Source organism: Alexandromys fortis, unplaced genomic scaffold (genome assembly GCF_014885135.2).
Source record: "Alexandromys fortis isolate MF-2015 unplaced genomic scaffold, M_Fortis_MF-2015_v1.1 scaffold_68, whole genome shotgun sequence".
NCBI classification, from domain to species: Eukaryota; Metazoa; Chordata; class Mammalia; order Rodentia; family Cricetidae; genus Alexandromys; species Alexandromys fortis.
In genome coordinates, this window is record NW_026067948.1 from 77,124 (window position 1) to 102,499 (window position 25,376).

The 25,376-nt window shown below is 36.2% G+C and overlaps 1 protein-coding gene across 1 annotated transcript in view; it reads right to left on the reverse strand.

Moving 5' to 3' along the window:
- Wls (Wnt ligand secretion mediator) overlaps positions 1–25,376 on the reverse strand; it is a 79,872-nt gene that overhangs the window by 47,039 nt on the left and 7,457 nt on the right. Inside the window, 1 exon segment of the mRNA XM_050149460.1 lies at positions 1,652–1,924. Coding sequence (XP_050005417.1) covers positions 1,652–1,924 — 273 coding nt within the window.

The window sequence follows — 25,376 nt, forward strand, 5'->3', positions numbered from 1 at the left end:
AAAATAAAAGAACATCAGCATGAGCAAGAATGTTAATGGAAGCTGTATCTGGATGTATCCAGAGTATGAAATTGTTTGAGAATGTGGAAATATATACATGTCAGCTCTAAGAAATAAGGCTGTACTGGGTGGTGGTGCATGCCTTTAATCCCAGCACTCAGAAGGCATAGGCAGGTAGACTTCTGTGAGTTCTAGGCCAGCCTGGTTTACAGAGATAATTTCAGAACATCCAAGGTTACACAAAGAAATGCTGTCTCAAAACAAAAAACAAAAACAAAAACAAAAAAAAAAAAGAAGGGAGCTGCAAAAAACCTTTCAAACACAATGGAGAGAATTCTGAGAATTCTGAATTGTAAAGCCTAATTTGTTGGTCATTAAGGATGTTTCACATAGGGACATGACTAAGATTAAAATAAAATTATTTTGTAAGAACTTAATTTCACTAGCCAAGATGTAGGGAAAAAAAGAAAGAAAATGAGCTGAATTTCAAGAATAAGACTTTAATTTTTATATTTTGAAATAAAATTGCTTATTCTTCAAAATTATTTGGTTAATTAGATATTTTTATTCAAATTTTGCACATAAAAAGTGGTTCAGAGATGTTTTATAAGTTATTTAACATTGTAGAACTTTTAATAAATGGTGCCGGAGGGCAGTTCAATGACTCACCAGGCAGAAGTAATTGCTGCATGTGATAGTTTGAATGAGAATTGCCAACACAGGCTCGCATGTTTCAACACTTGGTCCTCAGTTAGTGGAACTGTTTGAAATGAATTATGAGGTGTGGCTTTGTTGCACTAGATGTGACTTTGTTGAAGGAGGTATGTCCCTAGAGAAGGGATTCGTGCCAGGGTACTGTCTCTCTATCTGCCTGCCAATGACAGATCAGGATGGATATGAGCTCTCAGCTATTGCTCTGGCCCCATTTCTGTCTGCTTCCCATCATGATGATCATGGACTAACTTTCTAAAACCTAAATTAAACATGTTTTTTGAAACAGGGTTTCTCTGTATAGCCTTGGCTGTCTAGGAATTCATTCTGTAAACCAGGCTGGCCTTTGCTTCCCAGATGCTGGAATTAAAGCCTTATGCTACCATGCCCAATTTAAATGCCTTCTGTTTTTGTTATAAAAGTTGCCTTAGTCATGGTATCTCTTCACAGCAATAGAATTGTAAACTAAGATACTGCATAAGCCTGATAACCTGAGTTCTATCCCCAGAATCCCAGAGGACAGGAAGAACTATCACTTAATAACTGTTCTCTAACCTCCACACAAGCAACTTTGCATGTGTATACATGTAAGTTTTTAAATCAGGGATTTAAATCTATCTCAGGAGAACTCTTAGGCCAATTCTCATAAGCATTCTATTATAATAACTTATCTGGGCATAAACATGAACACAGGAGACAATGAAAAGGATCAATAGGTCTGACTGTGGGCAATCTCACCAAAACCCAAGTGATCTACACGTAAAATGAAGTAATCCAGATATTTGTATCAAGGGATTTGGAAGATTAAATGAATTGATTTAGATGAAGGGCTCAGAAAGTGCACAGAAAGCAGCAAACAGCTAATAACTGAGTTGTCATCACCATTCACACTCCTAGGAAGAAAATTCCCACAGGTGACCAAAGCAGTTAGGGTACTTACTGATTTGGTTGTTCAACTTGAAAGCAATGTCTAGCTGCATGATAAACAGCATAAACTGGAACCATGGGCTCATCTCCATAGAAGGGAGGGGAATGTGTACAGAAAACACAATGTCATTGGCTTCAATTTCTCTTGGAATTGCTTCCTCAATGTCGCGGATCTTTTCACACTTGTTGGGTCCCCAAGGCACTAGCCATCTTGTCTTATGGTGGTTCTTACGGACATCCACACATTTTATTGACATATAGGGCACTGCTGTTGTCGGTGCTGGAGCTGAAAAGAGAACATTTCCCTGTTTTAGAAAGGAATTCATGGGCGGTGGTGGCGCACCCCTTTAATCCCAGCCCTCGGGAGGCAGAGGCAGGCAGATCTCTGTGAGTTCGAGGCCAGTCTGGTCTACAAGAGCTAGTTCCAGGACAGGAACTAGCTACAGAGAAACCCTGTCTCAAAAAAAAAAAAAAAATTAGAAAGAAATTCATTTTATTAACCACTTCTAGCTAATGCTCTTTTCTGTTGTGCCTTCCAGTTAGTTGTACATTGCCATCTACAGCTGGGAAGCAATGGCTCTCTGACATCCTCCAAACCCAAGTAAGGATCCTCCTGTCATCTGCAGAAGGTCACAAAAGTATTTCCACAAGCCTTCCCCTCCCCCCGTTGTATTTCCAGTTAATTATAGCACACACTTGTAAGCAATCTAATTAAATAGCAGCCTCCATTCAAATCTTTGTCACAAAATTCCAATGTGCCCCAAGAGCTGGGGTACCGAGTAAAGACAATTGCAGAGATAAGTCTCTGAATTTAGATGCCAGGTTTCAGACTGGTTGACAAGTTAGTTATATCTGTGCTAGCCTCAGGATCCTCATCTAAGAGACAAGTTGGCTATCTTCTAAGGTTTATCTTAGTTCTATCATTCCAAACCACTGTCTTTGATGTATAAAAGGAACTATGCTGACCCCAAAGCTCCACTTAGCTTGGTACCTGTCTGAAGACGGATATTCAAAGACTGATATTTCTAAAACAAAATAAATTAATACCAATGTTTATCAAGAGAGAAAATAATATTTGAAATATATATTAAGGAAGCACTGTTTTGTTTCAAAATGATTAATATGACTATAATAGTAAAATTGCAAAATATAATTTGAACAATGATGTTCAGACACGTGTTTTAACATTGCCATTTACTTTAAGGATAAAATTATCATGCATTTAAACCATGCTAATTAAACCTTACCAGATTACTTAACAAATTATTATTGTACAATTAAATAACAATCACTTCAAAGTAAAAGTATGTTTGCAGAGACTAGACCTAGAGACAGGACTTTAGGAATTACCTTAGCTATGCTCTTGTGAGTAAAATGAGGTACACTTAGTGAGATACAATTCATTCTTGACAGGAATTCTTTTGGGAGGGGTTCAAGACAGGGTTTCTTTCTGTAGTCCTGGCCATCTTGTAACTCACTCTGTAGACCATGTTGACCTCAAACTCAGAACTCAGAGATCTGCCTGCTTCTGTATTCCAAGTGCTGAGATTAAAGGTGTACTCCACCACCCACCATTAACAGTAATTCTTAACATCTACTTTCAATGTATAATCACACTAACATCTGTTCTAGGGAACCTATTAAATGAATAAAGCAAGAAATTCTCTATCCTAAATGACTACCACCAAGATAAACAAACAAATTTTATACTCCTTATGCCAAAATGTAGATATTCTCACATGCTCCCAAGCAGTAGCACATCAACACACACCCATGCACAAAACACAAAATACAGATGCAAATACAAACAAACAGGAATGTACATGCATTCACATGACAGCATAGACACACATACAGTCATATAACAACACATAGATGTCTACACACTACACAAACTCTACACACACACACACACACCATGCATAGCAATTCACAGAAACAGACGCCATACAACTGGGCATAGTGTCACACTTCTTTAATCCCAATACTTAAAAATGTTTACTATGGCATAAAGTTATGAATGAATGGTATAGACAGTGTAACAGGATAGTTTTAGAAATTGCAGCAGTTATATATTTCATTCTGGTTCTACAAAATTTAAAAATATTTAAATTTAAATGTTTACATCTTAAGCAGATGAGTATTTAAATGGTTGGCCTGTATTCTCAACTGTATCAAAGACAGAAGAATAGAATTACTTTATAGAATCCACATGGCAAATAAGCAGTTACACTTGGTTTGCATTACTTGCTCAGCTTAGATCCTCTGAATTGAGAGCAAAAAAAGCAATCAAAGTGCTTTGGGACACTGAGTCAAACTCTTATATAGTATGTGAAATACTATTGTAAACATGAAATTACTTTTGGTTAAAGATTGGTGCCAGATTTTTTCTTTTTTGAAAAAATAATAAAAAATGCATAAAAGGCCCTGCAAGACGTTAAGCACATAAAGTCTGTCAGTCATTAGACATGCTAATTAGAAAAGCAACACAATGACCTAAATTGGGATTTAAAAACAATTGATACACACCTTTAGTTTCTACCAGCAAAGAAAGACTGAATCAAAAAGTCTGACATAAGTACATAAAATCACTAATTCTAAGCTATATTTCTGAAAAAAGTCCGTTATTACATAACTCTATGATACTTAAAACAGCGAAAATTAAACTCACATGAAATGAGCACAAAGGCCTCCACAGAAGACCAGATAACTCATCTACTAATGCTCATTGCTCTCCAAACCAGAAATTTAAGGTACATTTCCATGCTTCTGCAGCACCTCAAAATGTATAACTTGTTAGCCAAAAGGTTATGTGGAACATAGTCAAAATCATCTCTAGGGAAAAAGTCAGAGTCACAGTGTACTACCTTTTGTCATGATCACAAAATGCATGATCCCATGCATGAGCATGGGAATCTCTCACAGGTGCCTTGGAAGTCCTCAAAACTGTTTTGGCAGGCTGTGGGTATGAGGGGCAATAAAAGGTAAATAACTGAGTCTACTTTTCAACAAGCAAGCCACAGTACACATTATATGGGAATAAAAGAAACATAAGAGAAGCTACTTTAAGTACAATTTTCTGATGTTGGCTACTTATAACTTATTATCTAGCATCTATTATCTATATATCATAGATGTTCTGATTTTTATCTGTATCATTAGCACTAATAAGGATAAATAATAACTAAGATATGAATTGCAAATCACTTTCATGTTTATTTAAAGAGTTCCATGAAGAGAAAACAAAATATGCAGCTTCTGAAAATACATTAGACTCATCTAAACCTAATTCTCCCAAATTTATTGGATTATTTTGGGATGGCAAGCTAGAACAGACATGACTCTGGGTAAACAACACAGTGTTTCTAGAAGAAGAATATATCTGAAGACTTTTTACAGAAGAATATTAAAAGTTAGAGACAGGTTGGCTTCAAAGCACCCTAATAAATAATTTACTGATAACTCAGATAAGCATATGATAGCACAGTTTGGCTCAGGAAAGGGTGAGTTCTCCATTCACAATAAATTCAGAAAAAAAATGGATAATTAAGAGAGCCAAAACTAAAACAAAGGTTTCATTTGGTCATACCAGGATGATAAATTCTCCTATGTGTATATGCTAGAGGAATGCAGAATTTATTGTGCAGTAAAATCCTGCAGTATATTGATCTCTCTCCACTTTTTTATTTTTTTATTTTTTATTTTTTAAGTTTTTTTGAGACATGGTTTCTCTGTGGTTTTGGAGCCTGTCCTGGAACTAGCTCTTGTAGACCAGGCTGGTCTCAAACTCACAGAGATCCGCCTGCCTCTGCCTCCCAAGTGCTCTCTCCACTTTTTGACAAGTTTCAATAAACATGTGTAATTAAATAAACAAAGTATAGCTAAGGATAATCACAAAGCAAGACCTGTTAATTACCTACCTACATTTCACAAATTTCCACAATAATCATTTCCCTAGTTGTTCAATGAAAAGGTAAGTCTTTATAATTTGTGAATTCTTATAATTAAAGAAAGAGGTAAAATTTAAGGGTAATGTATACAGTTTATGGAATTATTGTGTTTCAGTCACTATGCAAATGTTAAATATTTTAACACATAACTTCTAGGTTCTAACTCAAGTGCTATTTCCTTTGCCTAATTGGTTAAATGCTCTGAGCCAACATCTAAGGATTCCTCCCATTTCCTTTTAGTAATAGTAAGTAATCATTGCTTCTTCTGGTGTCAGTGTTATCTAGTCTATTTTCATTACAACATTCGATTGAATATGTAAACATCTAAACACTAGGAAATTATAAACTTTTAATCATGTGATTGCATCTTCCTTCTCCTTAGTATCCATGAAGGCTTAAATATTTAAGTCCTTCAAACTTGAACTGAAGTGCAGGTCTTTGTGGAGTCCTTATGGTATAACGAACTGATTGACATTGTTATATTTGATTTACCAACAAATTTTTATCAAACATTTTGCAGGCATCATTGCAAAAATGCCATAATAAATTAGGTGTGTGGACTTCTTGTATTAATGTACAGTGAAGATTGACACAAAGAGAAAGTCTGGAAGATACCATAATTGTCTTTCACACTGTCCAGGAAATAATAATACACATAAGCCCAACCTAGGATCCTTTCTTACAAATACTTAATATGGCTCTTACAAGTCTGTGTCAGTAAGTTTATAACATGAATACTAAATTTTGAGGATTGAAATAAAATTTTAAAGTATTATCTCAGTCTACTAGAAAAGTTTATTTACATATCAAAAGAAATGTGAAAGGTAAAATGGTAAAAAAAAAAAAAGGGGGTGGTTATTTTTAAAATAGTCCTGCCAATGTTTGTGGCCAAAATTAATATTACAGTACGGTGTTTAAATAACTGTGTTTAGCACATTTTTTTTTTTAAAACTAATGAAGCTCCCCAAAGGGAGGACTTTGTAACTGATTCAATAACTGCTCTTGGGCCTGCATGAACACAAGACAACTGAGACACAAAATAAAGCAAATTGTCCACATCTCAGCCTTAGACACATATAACTAATGGTAGTAGGCTTGAAGATTTTATGACATATTTTATACACATTCTTAAAAATATAATTCATGTATCTGGGGGTGTGGCTCAGTTGATAAAGTGTTTGCTATACAAGCATAAGACCCAAGTTCAGAATCTCCAGCACTCCCATAAAGGCTGTACATGATAGCATGTGCCTATAATCCCAGCACTAAGGGAGGAAAAAAATAAGAGAACCCCAGAGACCCACAGTCACCCACTTTAGCCAAAAGAGTAAGCTCCAGGTCCCTGTCTCAAAATCTAAGATAGGAGTAAAAGTACAAGAATCTGAAGCTAACTTCTGACCTCCAAACATGCATGCACACAGAAGTACACCCACAAACAGATACATACAACACATACACATAAACACAAATAAAGAACACAAATAGAAAATATCACCCATTTTCTTGACATCCTACCTGATGGAGTCTTTAGGTTCTTATGAGATACAACCAAAGAAAGAGACAGGTAGAAAAAATTGACAAAGGCTATGAAAAGAGTTTATTCAAAGAGTCATATGATAGGAAGATTATGGAAGAGAGGTTCAGACCAACAAGTCTTGTAACAGAAAGGAAAATTTGTATAAGCATTGCTACAAATTTTAATGTCCTCCCCATTGTGTATTGATATTGCAAATCAAGGAAGAACTTACTGGATTCTATAAGAATCACATTTGGTTGTGGATTGTTTTGTTTTGTTTAGGTAAAAAAAGCTACATGGAAACTAGAATAGTTGAGTCCAGGGCAATTAAAGAAAATAAAAGGTATAAAAAGTGGTATGCAAACTCTAGGCATAATTTATTTAATTAGCACATAAAAGCACTGGAGGAGTCAGCATCTTAGAACTTTGGGGTTAGACACCTCTGATGGTGGAATTATCACTACAATAACTTCATTTTAACATTCTGTTCAAAGTCTGACCTTCTCACCCAGTTCTGTTCTGGCTCTGACTCTCTTAGCCTCCCTGATTAAGGATTTCCACCTTAATCCTGTTTGAGAAGTCTTGCTTTACCCAATTATCCAATCTTAAAAAGGAAATTTAGAATGTATAGCTCAATAAAAAAAATTAAAAAGGGGAAAATTGAGGGCTAGGGAGGTGCCTCAGTGTTGTTACCACCTGTTGCTCTTACCCAGGTCCTGGCTTCAGATCACAGCACCACCATGGTGGCTTATAATGCCAGTTCCAGGGAATCCAATGCCTTCCTCTGACTTCCACAGGCACCAGGTATGCCTGTGGTACAATTACATGCAAGCAAAACACTAACAGCACAAAATAAATAAACCTTAAAAAGTAATAATTAATTAAAAAAGAAAAATGTATACTTCATAGTCTTTCCACAACAACATTTTCATGGATTAACTATGATTCCAAGTCCCCTGAAATCCACACCCATTCTAAATTTTTGATACATCAGTCTGGCTGCATCAGGTTGTCATTTACAAATTATGAAAGACAGCAATAGCTACCAATTTATACATAATTTCTTAAGTGACACAGATTCTAGAAATTTAACAGTAACTGTTTTCATTCTTACATAGACATAAGTAGTAAATAAAACTCTCTATTCAGAGATGGGTAAAATGAGGATCATAAAACTACTATCCTATGTCACAGTCAGTATCAGTAAGTAGCTGTACTGGGGATGAACTCAAATCGATCTGAGCCCACTAACTCTCTTAATGAGAAAAGGGAACAAAAAGATGTATGAGAAATGCATGTGCCATAAGTAACTTAGTTAAAATAATGAGGTCAGTGTCCAGCTTGTATGAAGTTATATTCTCAGTATGGAGCTACCACCATCCACAGCTTTGTTAAAAGGACAGTCACATGGTGGTTTTTAAATTACGGATTTTATACTGAAAACAGGAAAAATGTGGGTTTCTCTAAGTAAAAACAACAAGCTGTAATTGGTTACCATGGTAGTGAAAGTACATTTAACCTTGACTGGAAAAGCCATAGTGAATATGGTTAGGGGTCTAACTAACCTAGACAAGGTGTAGCTCATGCAGAGAACAAAAGGCAAAGGAAGGCAATAATAGTCATCTTCAATTATGTGAAATACTACTATAAAATAAACAGGAAACACATGTTCTATATTATTCCAATTAGAAATTAAATGTGGCCACAGGAAATACTTTCCATTGAAGGGTAAGAAAGAATGTTCATCCACAGAAGTGTATAGATGGAAGTTTCTGTCCTGCCTGATCCCTCAGCCATTCAATCCCAAATAAACACACAGAGGCTTATATTAACTTTAAACTGTTTGGCCTATTAGCTTATTATTAACTAGCTTTTACAACTTAAATTAACCCATAACTCTTATCTAAGTTTAGCCACATAACTTGGGATCTTTTCTCAGTGAGGCATTCTCATCTTGCTTCCTATGTACCTGACTGATGACTGACTTTGCCTTTCCTCTTTCCAGAATTCTTCTGGTCTGGTTGCCCCACGTATACTTACTGCCTGGAAACTGGCCAATCCGTGTTTTATTAAACTAAGACGAGTTACAAATCTTTACATTTTACAAGAGCATTATCTCACAGCAGCGGTATTTAAACGGGATGGAAAAATTGAGTCGACTAAAGAGCAAAAGGTCACTGGAATGGAAGGTCACTGTAGGAAGACCTTAGTATGGGTGTGACAAGACTAGATAAATCCCCAGACTCTCCCCCAAAATAAAAATCTGTTGCTCCAAATATTAGGAAATGTGGATTTCTTGTTGAAAAAAGGTAAATTGAAAGTAAGGCTAGAGTTTTACACTGAGAAGAAAATACCAGCAATTTTTAATGTAAAAGGAAAGGAAGACTTCAGCCTAGGAGGAAAGTACGTTAGATGATAAAAGACCAAACGTGGAAAAATTTGTGGGAAATCCTTTTCCATCTGTTCTGAATGTATAATCAAGGGAAAGGACAGTCAGGGCTTTTAAATAAAAATAAAGCCAAAAGACCAAGCTCTTCTCACTGCTTTCCAAATATAAGACACTCAGAAGCTTAGGATTTATGGTCACTTTGTTATTAGGCTTGAAAATTATCTTTAATTTTTTTAAGATAGATAAGTGGGGAATAGCTAAATAACAATAAATTGTCAGACCCTTTTTATTACACTACTGTTGCCCTTTTTTCATCATTACTTATTTCTTCAATACCAACAACTCATTATAAAACATCTCACAACTAGACTGATGGATTAGATGGTTATAGCAGAGATAAATTAAAAGTTCTTTTTTTACAAAACCATCCACACTGTAAATTTCCAGGTTTTCCTCATAAGTACTAGAAAATTGACTTGTAGATTCACACAGTGGTGGTGCACACCTTTAATTTCAGCACTCATGAGGCAGAAGTAGGCAGATCTCTGTGAGTTTGAGACCAGCCTGATCAACAGACCCAGTTCCAGGACTGCCAGTGCAGCACAAATTCTAACTGGTATTAACAGTAAAAACACAGAGACAGAAATTGGGGTTAATGCTGAAGGTCAGAGAAACAGTGTCTAGCCACTAGAGAGTTCTTTTGCCTCTACCAATGCCCAGACCGAAGGAGCGATTCTGTACTCAAACTGCATCTCCTAGACATCTGTGCTTGCAATCCCTTTTCAGATGTCCTAATTTACCACAATTAAAGCACCTGACAGAGTCTCCATCAAACCTCAGACTGCAGACCTTAGTGAGTTCCTGTCTCTTCCCCTTCATACTTCTCTCTCCACACAGACATATTGCCCTGTCTCCACCCCCCTAGTGCTGGAGTTAAAGGTGTGTGACTCCTGAAAACTGGGATTAAAGGTATGAGCCACCACCACCTTGATCTGTTTCTGGATTGATCTTGTGAAGTCCAGTATATCCTTGGACTCAGGCAGATCCATCTACCTCTGTCTCCTGAGTCCTGGGATTAAAGGTGTATGCCTCCACTCCCTGGCCTCTCTAGTGGCTTAGCTTTGCACTCTGATCTTCAGGCGAGCTTTAACCATCTCGAAAGAGAGAGAGAGAGAGAGAGAGAGAGAGAGAGAGAGAGAGAGAGAGAGAGAGAGAGAGAGAGAGAGAGAGAAGGAAGAAGAAGAAGAAGAAGAAGGAGGAGGAGGAGGAGGAGGAGGAGGAGGAGGAGGAGGAGGAGAGAAGGAGAAAATTAACTTGTAGGAGAGCATATAGCCTCCCTTGTAAAAAGAGATATTGAAAGAATAACAAGTTTCCCTTAAAAATAACAATGAAACTATACAGATTCACCTTTCCTTACTGAATATGTATGATACTAAGAGAATTTCTCCTATTTCTTCATCTGTAGGGCACACAGAGTATTTACAGTCTTAATATCTTTCACAACACCAGTTGAGTGAGCATTAAAGATCACTATCTTTGAATTACAAGAAAGGAACTACCGAAAGATAAAGCAAGTTTTCCAAATTTATCCAGGAAATGAGATGATTTGAATCTCTATTTAATACTTATTTTAGAGACTTAGTACAAAGTGACTCAAGTCTGGTAAATTTATCAAAATTCACAAATTTATCTTTTTCCCTATCCATCAAATTTTACCATCTAAGTATTAGCTAGCCACCATGAAAACCTTGGACAGAGCCAACCATTTGCTATTAGTTACCTACTTTATCAGTAGAACTTGATTCTGCCTGGCTACCTCTGGGAAATTTTTAACTACTTGATTAGCTATTGTATAGTTGGCTTAACTCGGCCGAAATTGAACCAAACAGCAGTAGTTTTTTAAAGTGCCTCTCCATTCTGATCACAAAGGAAACATGATTAACAAAGCTCCCTTTGTCCATTCTGAGACGGAGAAAGAGCTCACTGCTCCCTGGCTCCTCTTCTGATTACTGAGTCCTTTCCTACTTGTCTCATCACCCACACAATCTGCTCACAGCCCACACAAACAATCAAGCCAGTCTGTGGAGAGTTCCTAAATACATTTACGTGGTAAAAACAGGCAGAATTAGCGGAACCTCATCTTAACAAAGGATGATCACAAAGGGAAATACAGACAGAAGCCCTAAGCTGAATGGATTTGCCCACAATAGCTAACACAATGCCAGTCCTTATGGGGACTTGTCAACTTTCTGGTCAATTTGCAGCCACCTCCAGCTTTTGCCCTCCAAACACTGTTTCTTTTAGAAGTAGCAGTAGTTGTTGTTTTGGTGTTTTGAAACAGGGCTTTTCTGTGTGGATGCGCTGGAACTGGCTCTGTAAACCAGCCATCCTGGAACTCAGAGATCTGCCTCATTGTGCCTTTCCCACACCATCACCCCAGTGCTGGGATTAAAAGCATGTGCCACCACTCTTGGATGGAAGAATTTTTTAAGACGGATGCAATGAACAAGTTAAGGAAGTCCATATCAGTACCTTAAGGATACTTCAGTTTTTCTAGAACTTAAAATGTAAAACTAAGTCAGTCAAAGAATCTAGTTCCAAATAATAATAAACAGCTCAATATAAAACACTTAGCACACTTCCTAGAGTATAAATGGTGCTAAAATAATATTGTCTGATTATAATAATATTTTTCTATGTAGTACTAACAGTATTTTTATAATTATCTCAACTTTTCTATTTACCTAAAATCGTTTACCATATCTGTGCTTTGGTTCATTGTTAAAATCAGATGCTTCAAATTTTGTCTTCTTTTGCAATAGGTTACAAGGTAAAGTCTCACAGTTGATGTTTAGTTGATTCATTGCATACAATCAGCTTACTACTTCTATCCCAGGTCATTCTTTCCTTAGCATCACAGATAAGCGCAAGATCCTGTTCTATGACTCTGTTTTCCAGAATTTTGTGAAGTGGAAATAAGCTTTAATTATCATCTAAAACAGACCTCTGATCAGAATTTAAAAGCACTTAAATTAAGAATTGGTCTTTCCAAAGACTATGGTTCTAGTCACAAAACTCACATAGCAGCTCACTGTCCATAATGCCACTTTTAGGGAATCCACGCCCTTCTTCTGGCCTCTATAGATATCAAACATGCACATGATACACAGACATATAAGCAATCCAAACAACCATACACATAAAATAAAACTAAGTAAATCAAAATAAATGTCTGATCTACAGGTAAGCAAAAGACTCAAAATTTACCCTACTATCTTTAATTAAAATTGAGTGGGAAATGGGTGGGTGGAAAGACCAACATATTTGGCTTTGAGGAAAAGCATGCCCTTGATTTAATGGCCAAAAAATTAAAAAAATAAATAAATAAATAAAATGTTTGAGTGGCAAATGATACTCAAACCAGACTTCTTCATACTAGACAAAAAGCTTTTCCTATTTAGCTCATTATTAATTTAGAACATGAATTATATAAATGTTGTCTTCAATTACGCATATCAAATTGTATTTCAAATAATCACCCAATTTTTGACAATCTATGTTAGACTCCACTATTCAGTTATGATATCTTTTCATTTGTATTTGTCTAAAATATGCTTAGAGGTTTTTTGTTTTGTTTTTTTGGTCTGTTGCAACTAACTTAGCCCTTAACAACAACTTGTTTTATGTGTCTTGTCTTTCTAGTCAAATTGAAGTTGCTAAAAGACAAGGTCTAGGTGTTCATACTCTTCTGTAGCCAGATCTAACTGAGTTAGAGAACTGTAGTCATGTGCTGATTTTCTGTTTATTCTGCCTCATAGTCTCTAGCACATCTTAAAAAGTCTTCCAGAATCATTAATGAAATTTCACAGCCATCTCCAGATACTGTTCTATATTGTACAATCATTAAAAATTATATTCTGCCTCCAAAAAGCTCATTTCAAGTGGATACAATATGGCCATCTATCTTTCACATGCATGCAAATCAGAACATGTACTAGCATGAGCTTTGTTTCAAAGTCAGAAGCTCAGCAAAATTCTATGAATTATCACTAATGACCTACACAACCAATTTCTTATTAAACAAATACCTAAATACAAGCACAGACACAGAGATACACACACAAGCATGCACATAAACAATTTCAAATAGCGTTCTAATTAAAATTTTTGTAAGTACCTCAACTACAAGGACAGACATTATCTCAGACTAAAGGATTAGGAAAAGATTTTTCCATCAAATGGGTGTAGAATCATACTGTTGTAGCTATCCTAATATCTAAAAACAAATAGACTTCAAACTAAAATTAATCAAAAGATATAGAGGACATTCATATTCGTCAAAGGAAAAATCCATTAAGATGAAGTCTCAATTCTGAACATTTATGTCCCAAATACAAAAGCACCCACATTTGTAAGAGAAATATTACTAAAGCTTAAAGCACACATCAAACCCCACACACTAATAGTGGAAGACTTCAACACTCTTTAGTGGCTTGGTTGCTTTGTTTTTCTGATCTTCAGCTTGAATCCCATTATCTGTCTCTGGATTTTTTATTAGTTGTGCTACAGTATTAACTCATAAGTTGATATTAGACTTAAAGAAAAAGATAACCAGGCTACAATCCACCATCCCTGAGAATCTAGGTAACAAGGAGGACCCTAAGAGAGACATGCATGGATGTCTTGTCAGGAAATAGACAATATCTCCTGAGTAAATTGGGAGGGGGAAGTGGAAGGAGGAGTGAAGTGGAGAAGAAGGAGAACATGAGGGAATGGAATGATTAAGTTGGAAGAGGGAAAGAGAAGGAGAGCAAGGAAAGAGATAGCTTGATAGAAGGAGTCATCTATCAAGATAGAAAGCTGGCACCCAGGAAATTCCCAGGGCTCCACAAGGATGACCCCAGCTAAGACTCCTAGCAATAGTGGAAAAGGTGGGGCTGGAGAGATGGCTCAGTGGTTAAGAGCACTGGCTGCTCTTCCAGAGGTCCTGAGTTCAATTCCCAGCAACCACATGGTGGCTCACAACCAGCTGTAATGAGATCTGGCGCCCTCTTCCGGCGTGCGGGCATACACGGAGGCAGAATGTTGTATACATAATTAATAATAAATCTTTTAAAAAAAAAGTGGAGAAGGTGCCTGAACTGGCCTTCCCCTATAATCAAATTGACGACCTTCTAATTGTCATCATAGAACCTTCATCCAGTAACTGACAGAAACAGATGCAGAGATTCATAGCTAAGCACTGGGCCGAGTTCATTCTAAAAGGAGGAGGGATTATATGAGCAAAGGTGTCAAGATCATTATGAGGAAACCCACAGACACCGCTGACCCAAGGTAGTGTGAGAGCTCACTGACTGGACATATATGTATAGAACCGAACTAGGCCCTCTGAATGTGGGTGACAGTTCTGTGGCTTAGGCAGTCCGTGGGGCCACTGGCAGTGGGACCAGAATTTAGCTCAGTGTATCAAACTAGCTGTTTGGAGCCCATTGCTCATGGAGGGATACCTTGCTCAGCCTAGAAACGGGGGAGGGCGTTGGTCCTGCCTTGAAGTGATATGACAGACTTTGGAGACTCCCCATGGGAAGTCTTACCCTTTGTGAGAAGCATTTGGGGAGGTTTTGTGGGGGAAAGGTGAGGAGAGAGGAGGGAGGAAAAACTGTTATTGGTACCTAAAATTTTAGAAATTTAAATAAATTTTTTTTAAAGTATTGTACCTAACACATTACTACAGGAGCTCCATTCCAACCAAATGAAATGTTTGCAATGTAGCAATGATTTCCACTGATCTTAATTTTAAAACTTATTAATAAGTACAATAATATTTCAACTCTAAGAGATAAACTATTCAAAGATGGCTGGGCAAAAAAAAAAAAAATTATAAATCCGCTGAGCATACTAGTGCAGGGCTATGCCCCCAGCAAATAAAAAGATTCCAATCTGAGGCAGTCTGCATTACATAGTAAGACTCTGTCAAAGGGAAGGAAGAAAGAAGGCAGAAAAGGGAGGAAAAAGGGAGAAGGAAAAAACCTATCTCTCATTTAGTAAGGTTCACACTGAGTGATCTTTAAATGGTTGTTTTGAGAAATTAAAATATGTAAGGAGGTTTCATTTCTTTCCATGATTAAATTCTACCTTGTATTTAATTAGACTCCAACAAAGAAAAAAGAGAAAAAAAAAAAGATGTCTCTTCTTCGTGGTTTCCACCAAGGTCTTAGAATTCACTTGATTAGGTAAATTTCAGCCATGCATTCATGGTAGCTAGACTTGGCTTGGCTACATATTTATCACTAAAACCAAAAGTAAATAATAGCTGAAGCCATATGGAATGAGTGAGGGAGAAAAGTGCCAAAAAAGAATTCAGAGTCCTGCTATGAAAACAGGTTGAGCACAGGCATGGCACCACCTCCAGTGTTCTAGTTTTTAACTTCTGTTTCTACAAAACACTCTGATCAAAGGCAACTGAGGAAAGAAGGGGTTTAATTCAGTTTATAGGTTACAGTCTGTCATTGAAGGAAATCAGTCAAGCAGAAATCATGAAATAATGCTGCTTATTGGCTCACTTATAGACCTATGCTTAGTTAGCTTTCTTATATAGCCTATTACCATCTGCTCAGGGAATGGTGCTGCCTATAGTGGACTTGGCCTTCTTTATCGATTAACAATCAAGTAAACTCTCGCACAGGCAGGTCCACAGGCTAATATGATCCTAGTAATTTCTCAACTGAGAGTCTCTGCTATCCATTAAAAACAAAATGATAAGTTAAAAAAAAGACATAAAAATAAACAAAACCAGCCGGGTGGTGGTGGCGCACGCCTTTAATCCCAGCACTCGGGAGGCAGAGGCAGGTGGATCTCTGTGAGTTCGAGACCAGCCTGGTCTACAAGAGCTAGTTCCAGGACAGGCTCCAAAACCACAGAGAAACCCTGTCTCGAAAAACCAAAAAATAAATAAATAAATAAATAAATAAATAAATAAATAAACAAACAAAACCTTCGTATTTAACCATAAAATCTAACTAGAGAATTATTTTTTTAAAAAAGAGGACGATATACTCAGCACATTAACAAAAACTTTAAAAAGAAATGCCCAATTCTAGACAACAAGCATGGAGTTGTACACGCCTAGATTTAGCTAGTTGGTTATATGGTGATTGTCATTGATCATTGGTCTTTAAAGGTAAATCCACAGATTTGAAATTGCTAATAAATTATAATAAACATGTAGATAAGAGTTTTAGTAACTATAAGAGTTTTAGAAATATTTTATAATAGTTTCTAGTCTAAAAATATTGAAAACTCAAATCAAAGAACATTGAATAATTCAATTGTGATATTCTGTGACACATCATAGTAACACCCAAATAACCATCTATTGGTATAGTATAGTTAAGAAAAATGCATGTTACAGAAGAGTTAATACTGTAGGTGACCAAACTTCAGAAAAACCTAGTCAATTGACTTGGCCCTTTTCTTGAGAGCATTTTCTGGCTCCTCCTTTAAAATTTACCAAAGTATCTAAAAAACTAAATTTTGCTTGGGGAAACAGAAAAAAAAAAAAAAAACACCAATGACCTGAACAGATTACAGCTTATCAAAACAATACTTAAAGAGACATCCAACAATTCTTTCACTGAAGTAACTATGAGTTGGATGGAAAAAGACAAAAAACAAACAAACAAACAAAAGACTATAGAGAGCATTTACTTCTCCTAGAAGATAGCTCAGAAGTCATATATGGCAATTTTTACAACAAATAATTCTATGTTAAAAAATTCAACTATGCCTTTTTACTCTTCTTACACCTGTTACCATGTAGCAAATAAGATTCCAAATTTCCAAGTTTTAATCACCACAAATCTAGTGCTTTCCCAAACAAAACACACCATAAACATAACTCTTTTCTCAGTTTCCATGACTTTAATTGTGAAGATCCTTGATGAAATGGCCTATCTTGGAATTTTGTCAAGATCAAATGAGGTGATTTCTACAAAAGCACTTTGAAAAAGGATAAAAGCTGTCTACCAATGTAAGGAATCAGGAATATCAAATGCATGTCCTAGACTTAACATACACTCCACAAAGCATGATAAAGGTCACGACAAACCTTTGGTTTCTGGATTACCTCCATTTTTTTTCTATTGTTATTTCTGAAAACAAAATGTTTGCTTATAACATTTCCCTATAATCTAGAGGGAAGTTCTCGCTGTCTTTAAATTATCTGAAGAGTAATTATAAAACACAATTCTATAATTAAAACAGGTATTTAAATAATGAAATTACTACCAATGAAAAATTTAAAGGACAGATATGCCAAGAAAAGCCACCTAAATAGGGCAAAAATCCTACACTAGAAACAAATACAGGGATAATGGTTTCCATATTATCACATTAAAGTCAGGACAATTATAAATCTTAGAAGACATTCTGCATGTGAGCATTTGTTAGAGTAATATTAACAATATTTTACATGACTCCAATACCTTTGCATTTGAGAAACTCCTGCTTTTAAAAATGGTTATTTCTTGGTAGAACTGTGCCTCTAAACCACAGATTTATAGTATTTTTTCTACAGTGAACTTATATTCAAGAAAGTAAAACATTTAAGAAAACATGGATAGTACACAATAAATATACTAGAATTTTTAAGTATGCTTTTGTCTTAAATCCTCCCAAGTCTATCCTCCACCCCTTGCGGATATTTACAATCTTCCATGACACATGCTCTATACCTTCTTGGTTCAAGGAAAACACACCTACAGCATTTCAAATTAACTACTGACCCTTACTCTCACACTATAAACAAACCCTTTTCAGAATCTCAATTGCATTGTGTCCACATTGGTTAAAGCTGGAAGCCTGGTGACCTCATGTGGTGTTAGCTTCTCCCATGCACCAACAGCATCCGCCTTTCTACTCAATTACCCTTTTTGGTGCCAGAGGATTGCTACCCAATGAACATACACAATAGGCTTCTGCTTCATTACACTAACCAACAGCAGGATAGAAATAAGCAGAAGAGGAATAAACAAGCTAATTTATCATGAGGCCAGAGCAAGCATTCACCCGTCTTGCCATGGAAAACTTGAGTGGTTAACAGTCATCTCTGCAGTCTGAGGTGATGTTTATGATCTTACAGATTATAGACCAGCTGCACAGAACCTTAATGATTCAAGAATTTTTCAGATTATCAGGTGTGAACACAAGCACACAAGAATCCCTACCTTGAAAACACTAAATTCCTATATAAAATCTACTCAATAATTATTTGGGGATTCTCAGCCCAGGATTTCAGATAATGGGGACTGACATTCTGATAATTTGCCCCAAGTGCTCAACCTGACTGTGGGGCCTCTGTTATTCATCATGAACGAGGTGGTCAGGAGGGACCCGGCCTCTTTGTAAGGAGGATCTGGTGCCCCTTCATTAGGCAAGGGCACAGCAGTTGATTAAATTAACAACTTCGGAGGGCTTCAGTCCCAGTTCCCAGACATTAGCACCATCATCCAGAACAAATTAAAGTCTCACAGCAATTAAGCAGATTTTGAAAATGAATTTCCCATGGTTCAATAGCTCAATAGCAATCTTGAGTTAAGTAGTAGAACAGAGTTTGAAGGAAAGAGGAGGAATTGCTAAATTTCTAAAGTAAATGTGCAGCTGGCAGAAAGACAACAGAAAGCCTCTGTTGAGTGTCTCTACTTAGTGAGACTTTGCACTTTAGGCACCAGAGGTGGAAAAAAAGTAAAATTTAAACAAAATTGTTACATTATAAAGATAAATTTCAGAGAGATTTCCTTTTTCTATTTTTATTATTTTTAATTCCTTTAAGATTGTTATGTTCCTAAGGAGACAGAAAACTTATTTCCTATCACAAGATTTTAACTCAAACCAACAGTTTGAATATGATCCACATCTTAAGGATCTTTAGAACAGCTTCCCCAGGACCCTAAAAATAAAATAATCATTGTTTAATTTTAAGGATTCAGTATTTGACAGACCCTATACTAAAGTCTTTAGCATCTTATTTAATTTTATGAGATAAGCCTGGAGAGTCCTACTTAACTGTCTTTGAAGAATACTCTCAGACTTGGATTAAGTAATTATTCAAAGTTGCATAACAAGCACATGGTAGAGCCAGGATTTGAATACACATCCTTCTTGGTTATGATTTACTGGTGAAATCCTTGCTTAGCCTTCCTAGAGAATAGGTTCTATCTCTAACATGATAAATAAATAAGTTTAAAATTTAAGCTCCTATTTAAATCTAACCTTTCAGTCTCAAAGAACAACTATATGTATGCAAAAGTTTAGAAAAAAGTAGAAAAATGAATTCCCATTTTTAAAAGTTTGTAGTCAAACTGTGGGGCTCTAAAATGAGTCCTTTCAGAACAGTCATCATGAAGAAGAAACTCATCTAAAATAAGTCCCTTCAAACAGTCCTAGTGAAGCAAAAGAAATATATTTGCTTTGTAAACACAATAAATCACAAGTTTTCCACTATCACTCAGCATCTCTATTTGATTATTAAAACTTTGGAAATATATGCACTAGAGCATATTACTTTTATATTTAATTGTGAAGTATGGGCAAGCAATCACAGCCAATTACCTATGTTTATGCCCAATAAAAGCTAAAAACACATAAACAAGAGGGAATGACCATGAATAGTGACTGGGAAGCTTAGATCAAACTATATGCTGTCCCTTGGTCTCCTCTGGGCCTTGATTTCCACAATATTAGAGAGGTCCCCTTTCAACTTCAAAAATGGTACAAGTTTATTCATATCCAACCAAGCATACATACCATGAGGGTATGCATACACTATTGTTAACATGTTCAAGAGAAAAATAATAGTCTTATTTTCATTTAAACACGAAAGTACAGCCTGGAATACAACACTTCAAAATTTATGGTGGACCTTAATGAACATTTTTGATATCCTTGCAGTAAGTCCAAAGTACAAGGCATTTACACATGCAATTCTTCAACCATATTCCTGGTACCCATATTGTACTTGACTATGATAAAACTGCACATCAACATAGAATTTATAGTTTTATAGTTTCTTATATATTATATTATAATTATACTATTCTTATTTTAGAATTCAGATGGTGACAGAGATGTACACTGGTAGAGTGCTTACATAGCATGCACATGCCTCTACTGCCACAAAAATGCTGACAATGCAGCTCTATAGTTGTAGTTAATACTCCGATAGCTGATATGAATTAGTAAAAGATCATCATTTTCCCTCAAATCTGATATTCAAAAATCTCTATCATATATTATGCATTTGGAAGAGGAAAATTTCATATGGATAATGACTTCAGTTTTATATTGTAAAACAAAAGAACAGCTAAGGTGTGTATTGTAACAAGAGATAGAACATGTAAGTAAAATTTCTTTAAAATTTGTTACCTAGTCTTACCTATGCTATGAACAGCCATGCTTTTAGATTTTGAGGGCAGTGTCAAGGATTTAACTCAGAGCCTTGTCTAAGCTATCTCCCCAAACCCAAACCAGAATATTAAAAGGAAAATATTTAAGATTCAAATTAAATCTTGAGAAAACTATTAATAAAAACTAAGCCCAAAGATAAATGAACTACTGTGATTATCAAATATGTGGATGATATACTTCTCGAGCTATTGGTTAGCACAGACTATGCCAAGAAGAAAGTCACAAAGCAGTATTGTTGAATTTCCAGTAGTACCTAACCCACTGAGAAGCAAAAACACAGGATGAACACAAACGTATACATGTGTTGCTAAGCATGTACTTAGTGGTAACTTCTAATACAGAAATGTGAGGTTCAGAAAGTGAGTCCTGTAATGCCTATGAGAAGGCACACATGGAACAAATGTGTAAGTTATACTCATTTAAATTCCATGTTCTGCCTATAAATTCTTTAGATAACGAAACTGAGACTTGCAACATATTAAAGTTTTGCCTACATATCAGAGAAAGTGTGATAACAGATAAATCAGATCACTACCACTGGTTGCTACAATAAAATCCTAGAACTTGAAAAATTTTGAACAGGAGTATTACTGCATTTTGTTTTATTTTCTTATACATAATAGACAACTGTTCTAACTATAACTTAGCTATAATTCTTGCCCTCTTTTAACTTTTTTGTTTGTTTTGTTTTCTGAGACAGGATGTCTCAACTATCTTGGAACTCACTCTGGAGAACAAGCTGGCCTCGAACTCACAGAGATCCACCTGCCTCTGCCTCCCTAAGTGCTGGGATTAAAGGCGTGCGCCACCACACCTGGTTCTCTCTTCACTTGAGACAGCATCTCATAAATTGCTAAAGCTAGCCTTGAAGTCACTGCCCGAGTAACAGTGATCCTTCTGCATTAGCTTCTTGAGTGCTGAGATAAAGGCTTTTACTACCCAGTGTAGCTGACTTTCATTTGGGCCACCAACCAGCTCCCAAATCAGGACATGGAAACTTATTATTTATTATGAATGTTCAGCCTTAGCTTATCCTTATGTCACTAGCTCTTATAATTTATATTAACCTTTTTCTCTTCATGTATGATTTAACCTTTCATTCTGTATGTCCTACTCTGTGTCTGACTGACTGGCAAGCTCCGGGGCATCTCCCACTCTTTCTCCCTTTTTCTCTCCTTTCTTCTTTCTTCTCTTCTTTCCTCTTACTTATTCTCTCTGCCCAGAAGCCCCACCTGTCCCTTTACTGTCTAGCTGTTAGTCATTCAGCTTTTTATTAGACCAATCAGGTGCTCTAGACAGGCACAGTGAAACAAGAACAAATCTTTACATTATTAAAAACCACACAAAAATGTAACACATCTTTGCCTAGTTTAAGAAATTCAACATAAACAAATTTAACTCACCTTCATATAGTTAAAACAATATTTTACAACATAAACAAATGCAACACATCTTTGCATAAAGTAATATTCCACAGCAATCAGGTTTTCAGTAAACAAAAAATATCACATGAAAAACCTTTAGCTACCATGCTGCTGTTTTATAGAATAGATATTTCTCAAGAATCACTCAATACACCCAAGCAATCAACCAAATTTTAAAAGCTCTTACTAATGAGGAATTAATGGCTTACTTAGAAAGAGTGGGGATAAGTAGCTACTGTCTCATAGATACGCTAACCATGGTTTTTATCAGAATCTTGAACATATTCATCATTCTCATAAAATTCATTTTCTTGAGTGAGTGGAGTAAGAGAAGAAAGTAATGAAGGGAATTTTGGGTGTCTGTGAAAAAAAAGAAAGGAGAAACGAGAAAAGAACAAGGGGAACAAATGCTAATTTAAAGACAATCATGCTCACTCATCTTAAAAAAAATCAACAAATTATACCTTTCTTGCTTTCTTTATTTTCATCAGCTATTATACAGAAATACCACTCTGCTCTGCCTGAGCATGTACAAAGAGTGGTGCTAGCGTCTCAACAGACCTGTTCTCTTAGGTTCTATGCAGCCAGAGGTTGAAACAAATAAAGATATCTCAGGTCTCACAGTTTTCTGTAGCTGCCTTCCCTGTCCTCCAACAATATGAAGAATCTGATCTTTTCCAAGTAGAGACATGTTCTGTAAGTTTTAGGAGTTAGTTCATAGACTGCTCAAGAATTTTATCTCTAATTGCTTAGGCCAGGATTGCAAAGCTAAAGCAGGAACCTGGTTCACATAGGACAGAATCAGCTTAAGAGAACAGAGCAAAGAAAGGAATGTGGGGGTGTGTCTTTCCCATTAGAGGCATTCTACTCAGGGCAAGTTAGAGCCTAAAGGACAACATAAAACATGTTGAGAAGCAGATTAAAAGAAACTGGACCTCAAAAATGCGTGCTTGCCTTGAGAGAAGGCTAGATTTAACAAAGTTGGAGCCACTTCTTAGTTGTGATAACCTGAAGGCAAACCTGCTAAATAAAGAGAGACTGAAAGTTGATATCATGTTAACTAAATTACATGTTGCTTCATGACTGCTTCATTCAAGAAAATAAAAGACAAAGGAAGAATTTACATACAATTCATTAGACTGACTTTATTAATGTAGAACTTGAAAAACACTGAGCCAACCAATTTCAGATCAATTGCCTTTTTTCTAAAGGAAAATTTTAATGCTTCGCCAAAACTAATATAGTAGGCTTGATCTTCCCTTTTAAATCTCTCTGCTTTATTAGACATATGCATTTGTGGATAAAGCCCCTCAGCTATGCAAGAGAATTAGCTGGACGTTTAAGAAAGTCCTATAATTTGCATGAACATTTAAAAATTAAAAAAAGAAAAAGGTCATTCTTTTTTCTGAGAATATTAAAAGCATACTACAGGAAGGAGAAAAAGCAGCAGAAACTTGAAAGGATTTAAATGGGCATGGAGATGGAAGACTTAGCTCAGTGTGGGGAAATGAGTGGTACCAGAAAAAAGTAGGTGTGAGAAATACAGCCTAGCTGAAGGGATGTTTGCAGAGGCCTTAAATTTCCCTTTTCTGGGACACATGCTGCTATCATCTCCTGCAATATCCACATTCAATATCTGTTGTACCGGCTAAAGACAAAGGGTACTCTTCAGTACTCATTTCCCAAGTTTTCTGTAATGCTCATATCCCTTAGCTTCATGAGGCCATGTCACCAAGAAAGCATGTGAGTTTGTCAGGCTTAGCCCTACCCAGCATGGCTTATAAGCATAGTCACAATCACAGTGCTGGTATGAGGAAACTTGAGGAAGGGACATGAGCCAAAAAAGGAGATTGAGCTTCCATGTCATATTTCTTTTGTGTGGAACCTCACCCTTGCCCCTCTGTTTCTTAGAAATGGAAGGAAAACGGAAAAACAAAAAAGACAAAAAAAGAAAGAAATGGAAGGAACAGTGGGAGAAAAGCAGCATCCCCCATTAAGAACATGGCTTATGATTCAATAAAGGATAGCTTCAAAAGAGTTCCTTAGACTGGTCCTGTGGAACTATAGCCACAGGATCTCTATTACTCAGGGCAACAGCAGGATATCTGAAGGGAGTTTCAGTGAGGGTCCAGTGATGATGGTATGCCAGAGGCCTTGAACCATACTTTGACTCATTACAATGAACATTATGGGGGTGGGGCTGGTTGGACTAAAGGGTATATACTGTGTGACATACAGCAACTCCAGATACCACCAGAATGAAAGAAAAGGTGCTGGAAAAAAGGGGAGCAATGTGTTTGGTTTGGTTTTTGTTTTTAATTAACTTGAAGAGAGTTCTTTTGGGGGGTATACAGCAGGTGTGAGGGGTGGTTATGGGGGGGTGGGAGGAGAGCAAGATTGGGGTACATGATGTGAAATTCTCATAGAATCAATAAATACTTATGTTTAAAGAAAAATACAAAGTCTAATGTGCACATACAGCAATGTACTTCTTGGTATATACTATTGATTGAACACTTTCATGGTGGAAAATTATATTAGAAAACAGCCTAAACCCAGGTAATGGCGGTACAACTTTAGTTCCAGCACTAGGAAGGCAGAGGCAGGTAGATCTCTGTGAGTTCAAGGTCAGTCTGGTTTACAAAGTGACTTCCAGAATAGCCAGAGTTGTTACACAGAGAAACCCTGTCAAAAAAAAAAAAAAAGGTGAAAAATAAGTCATTCCAGATAGCAATTATACTGGTGGAAAATTAAAAGACATTTGTAAAAAAAAATCTTTAATTTTCTTAGTCCTCTGGTTTTCTGAAACTGTTAACTTCTAAACAAAGCAAAAGGTCAATTTTAAAAGACATAAACACTAACAATGAAGTTTAAGAAAAAAAATCTTAAATAGTTCTGAGACTGAACTGAATATTCAAGAAAGTAGCAATACTGTCATTGTGGGTTATAATGATCATTGAATCAATCTAAATTATTTTACATGGTCACCCAAAAGG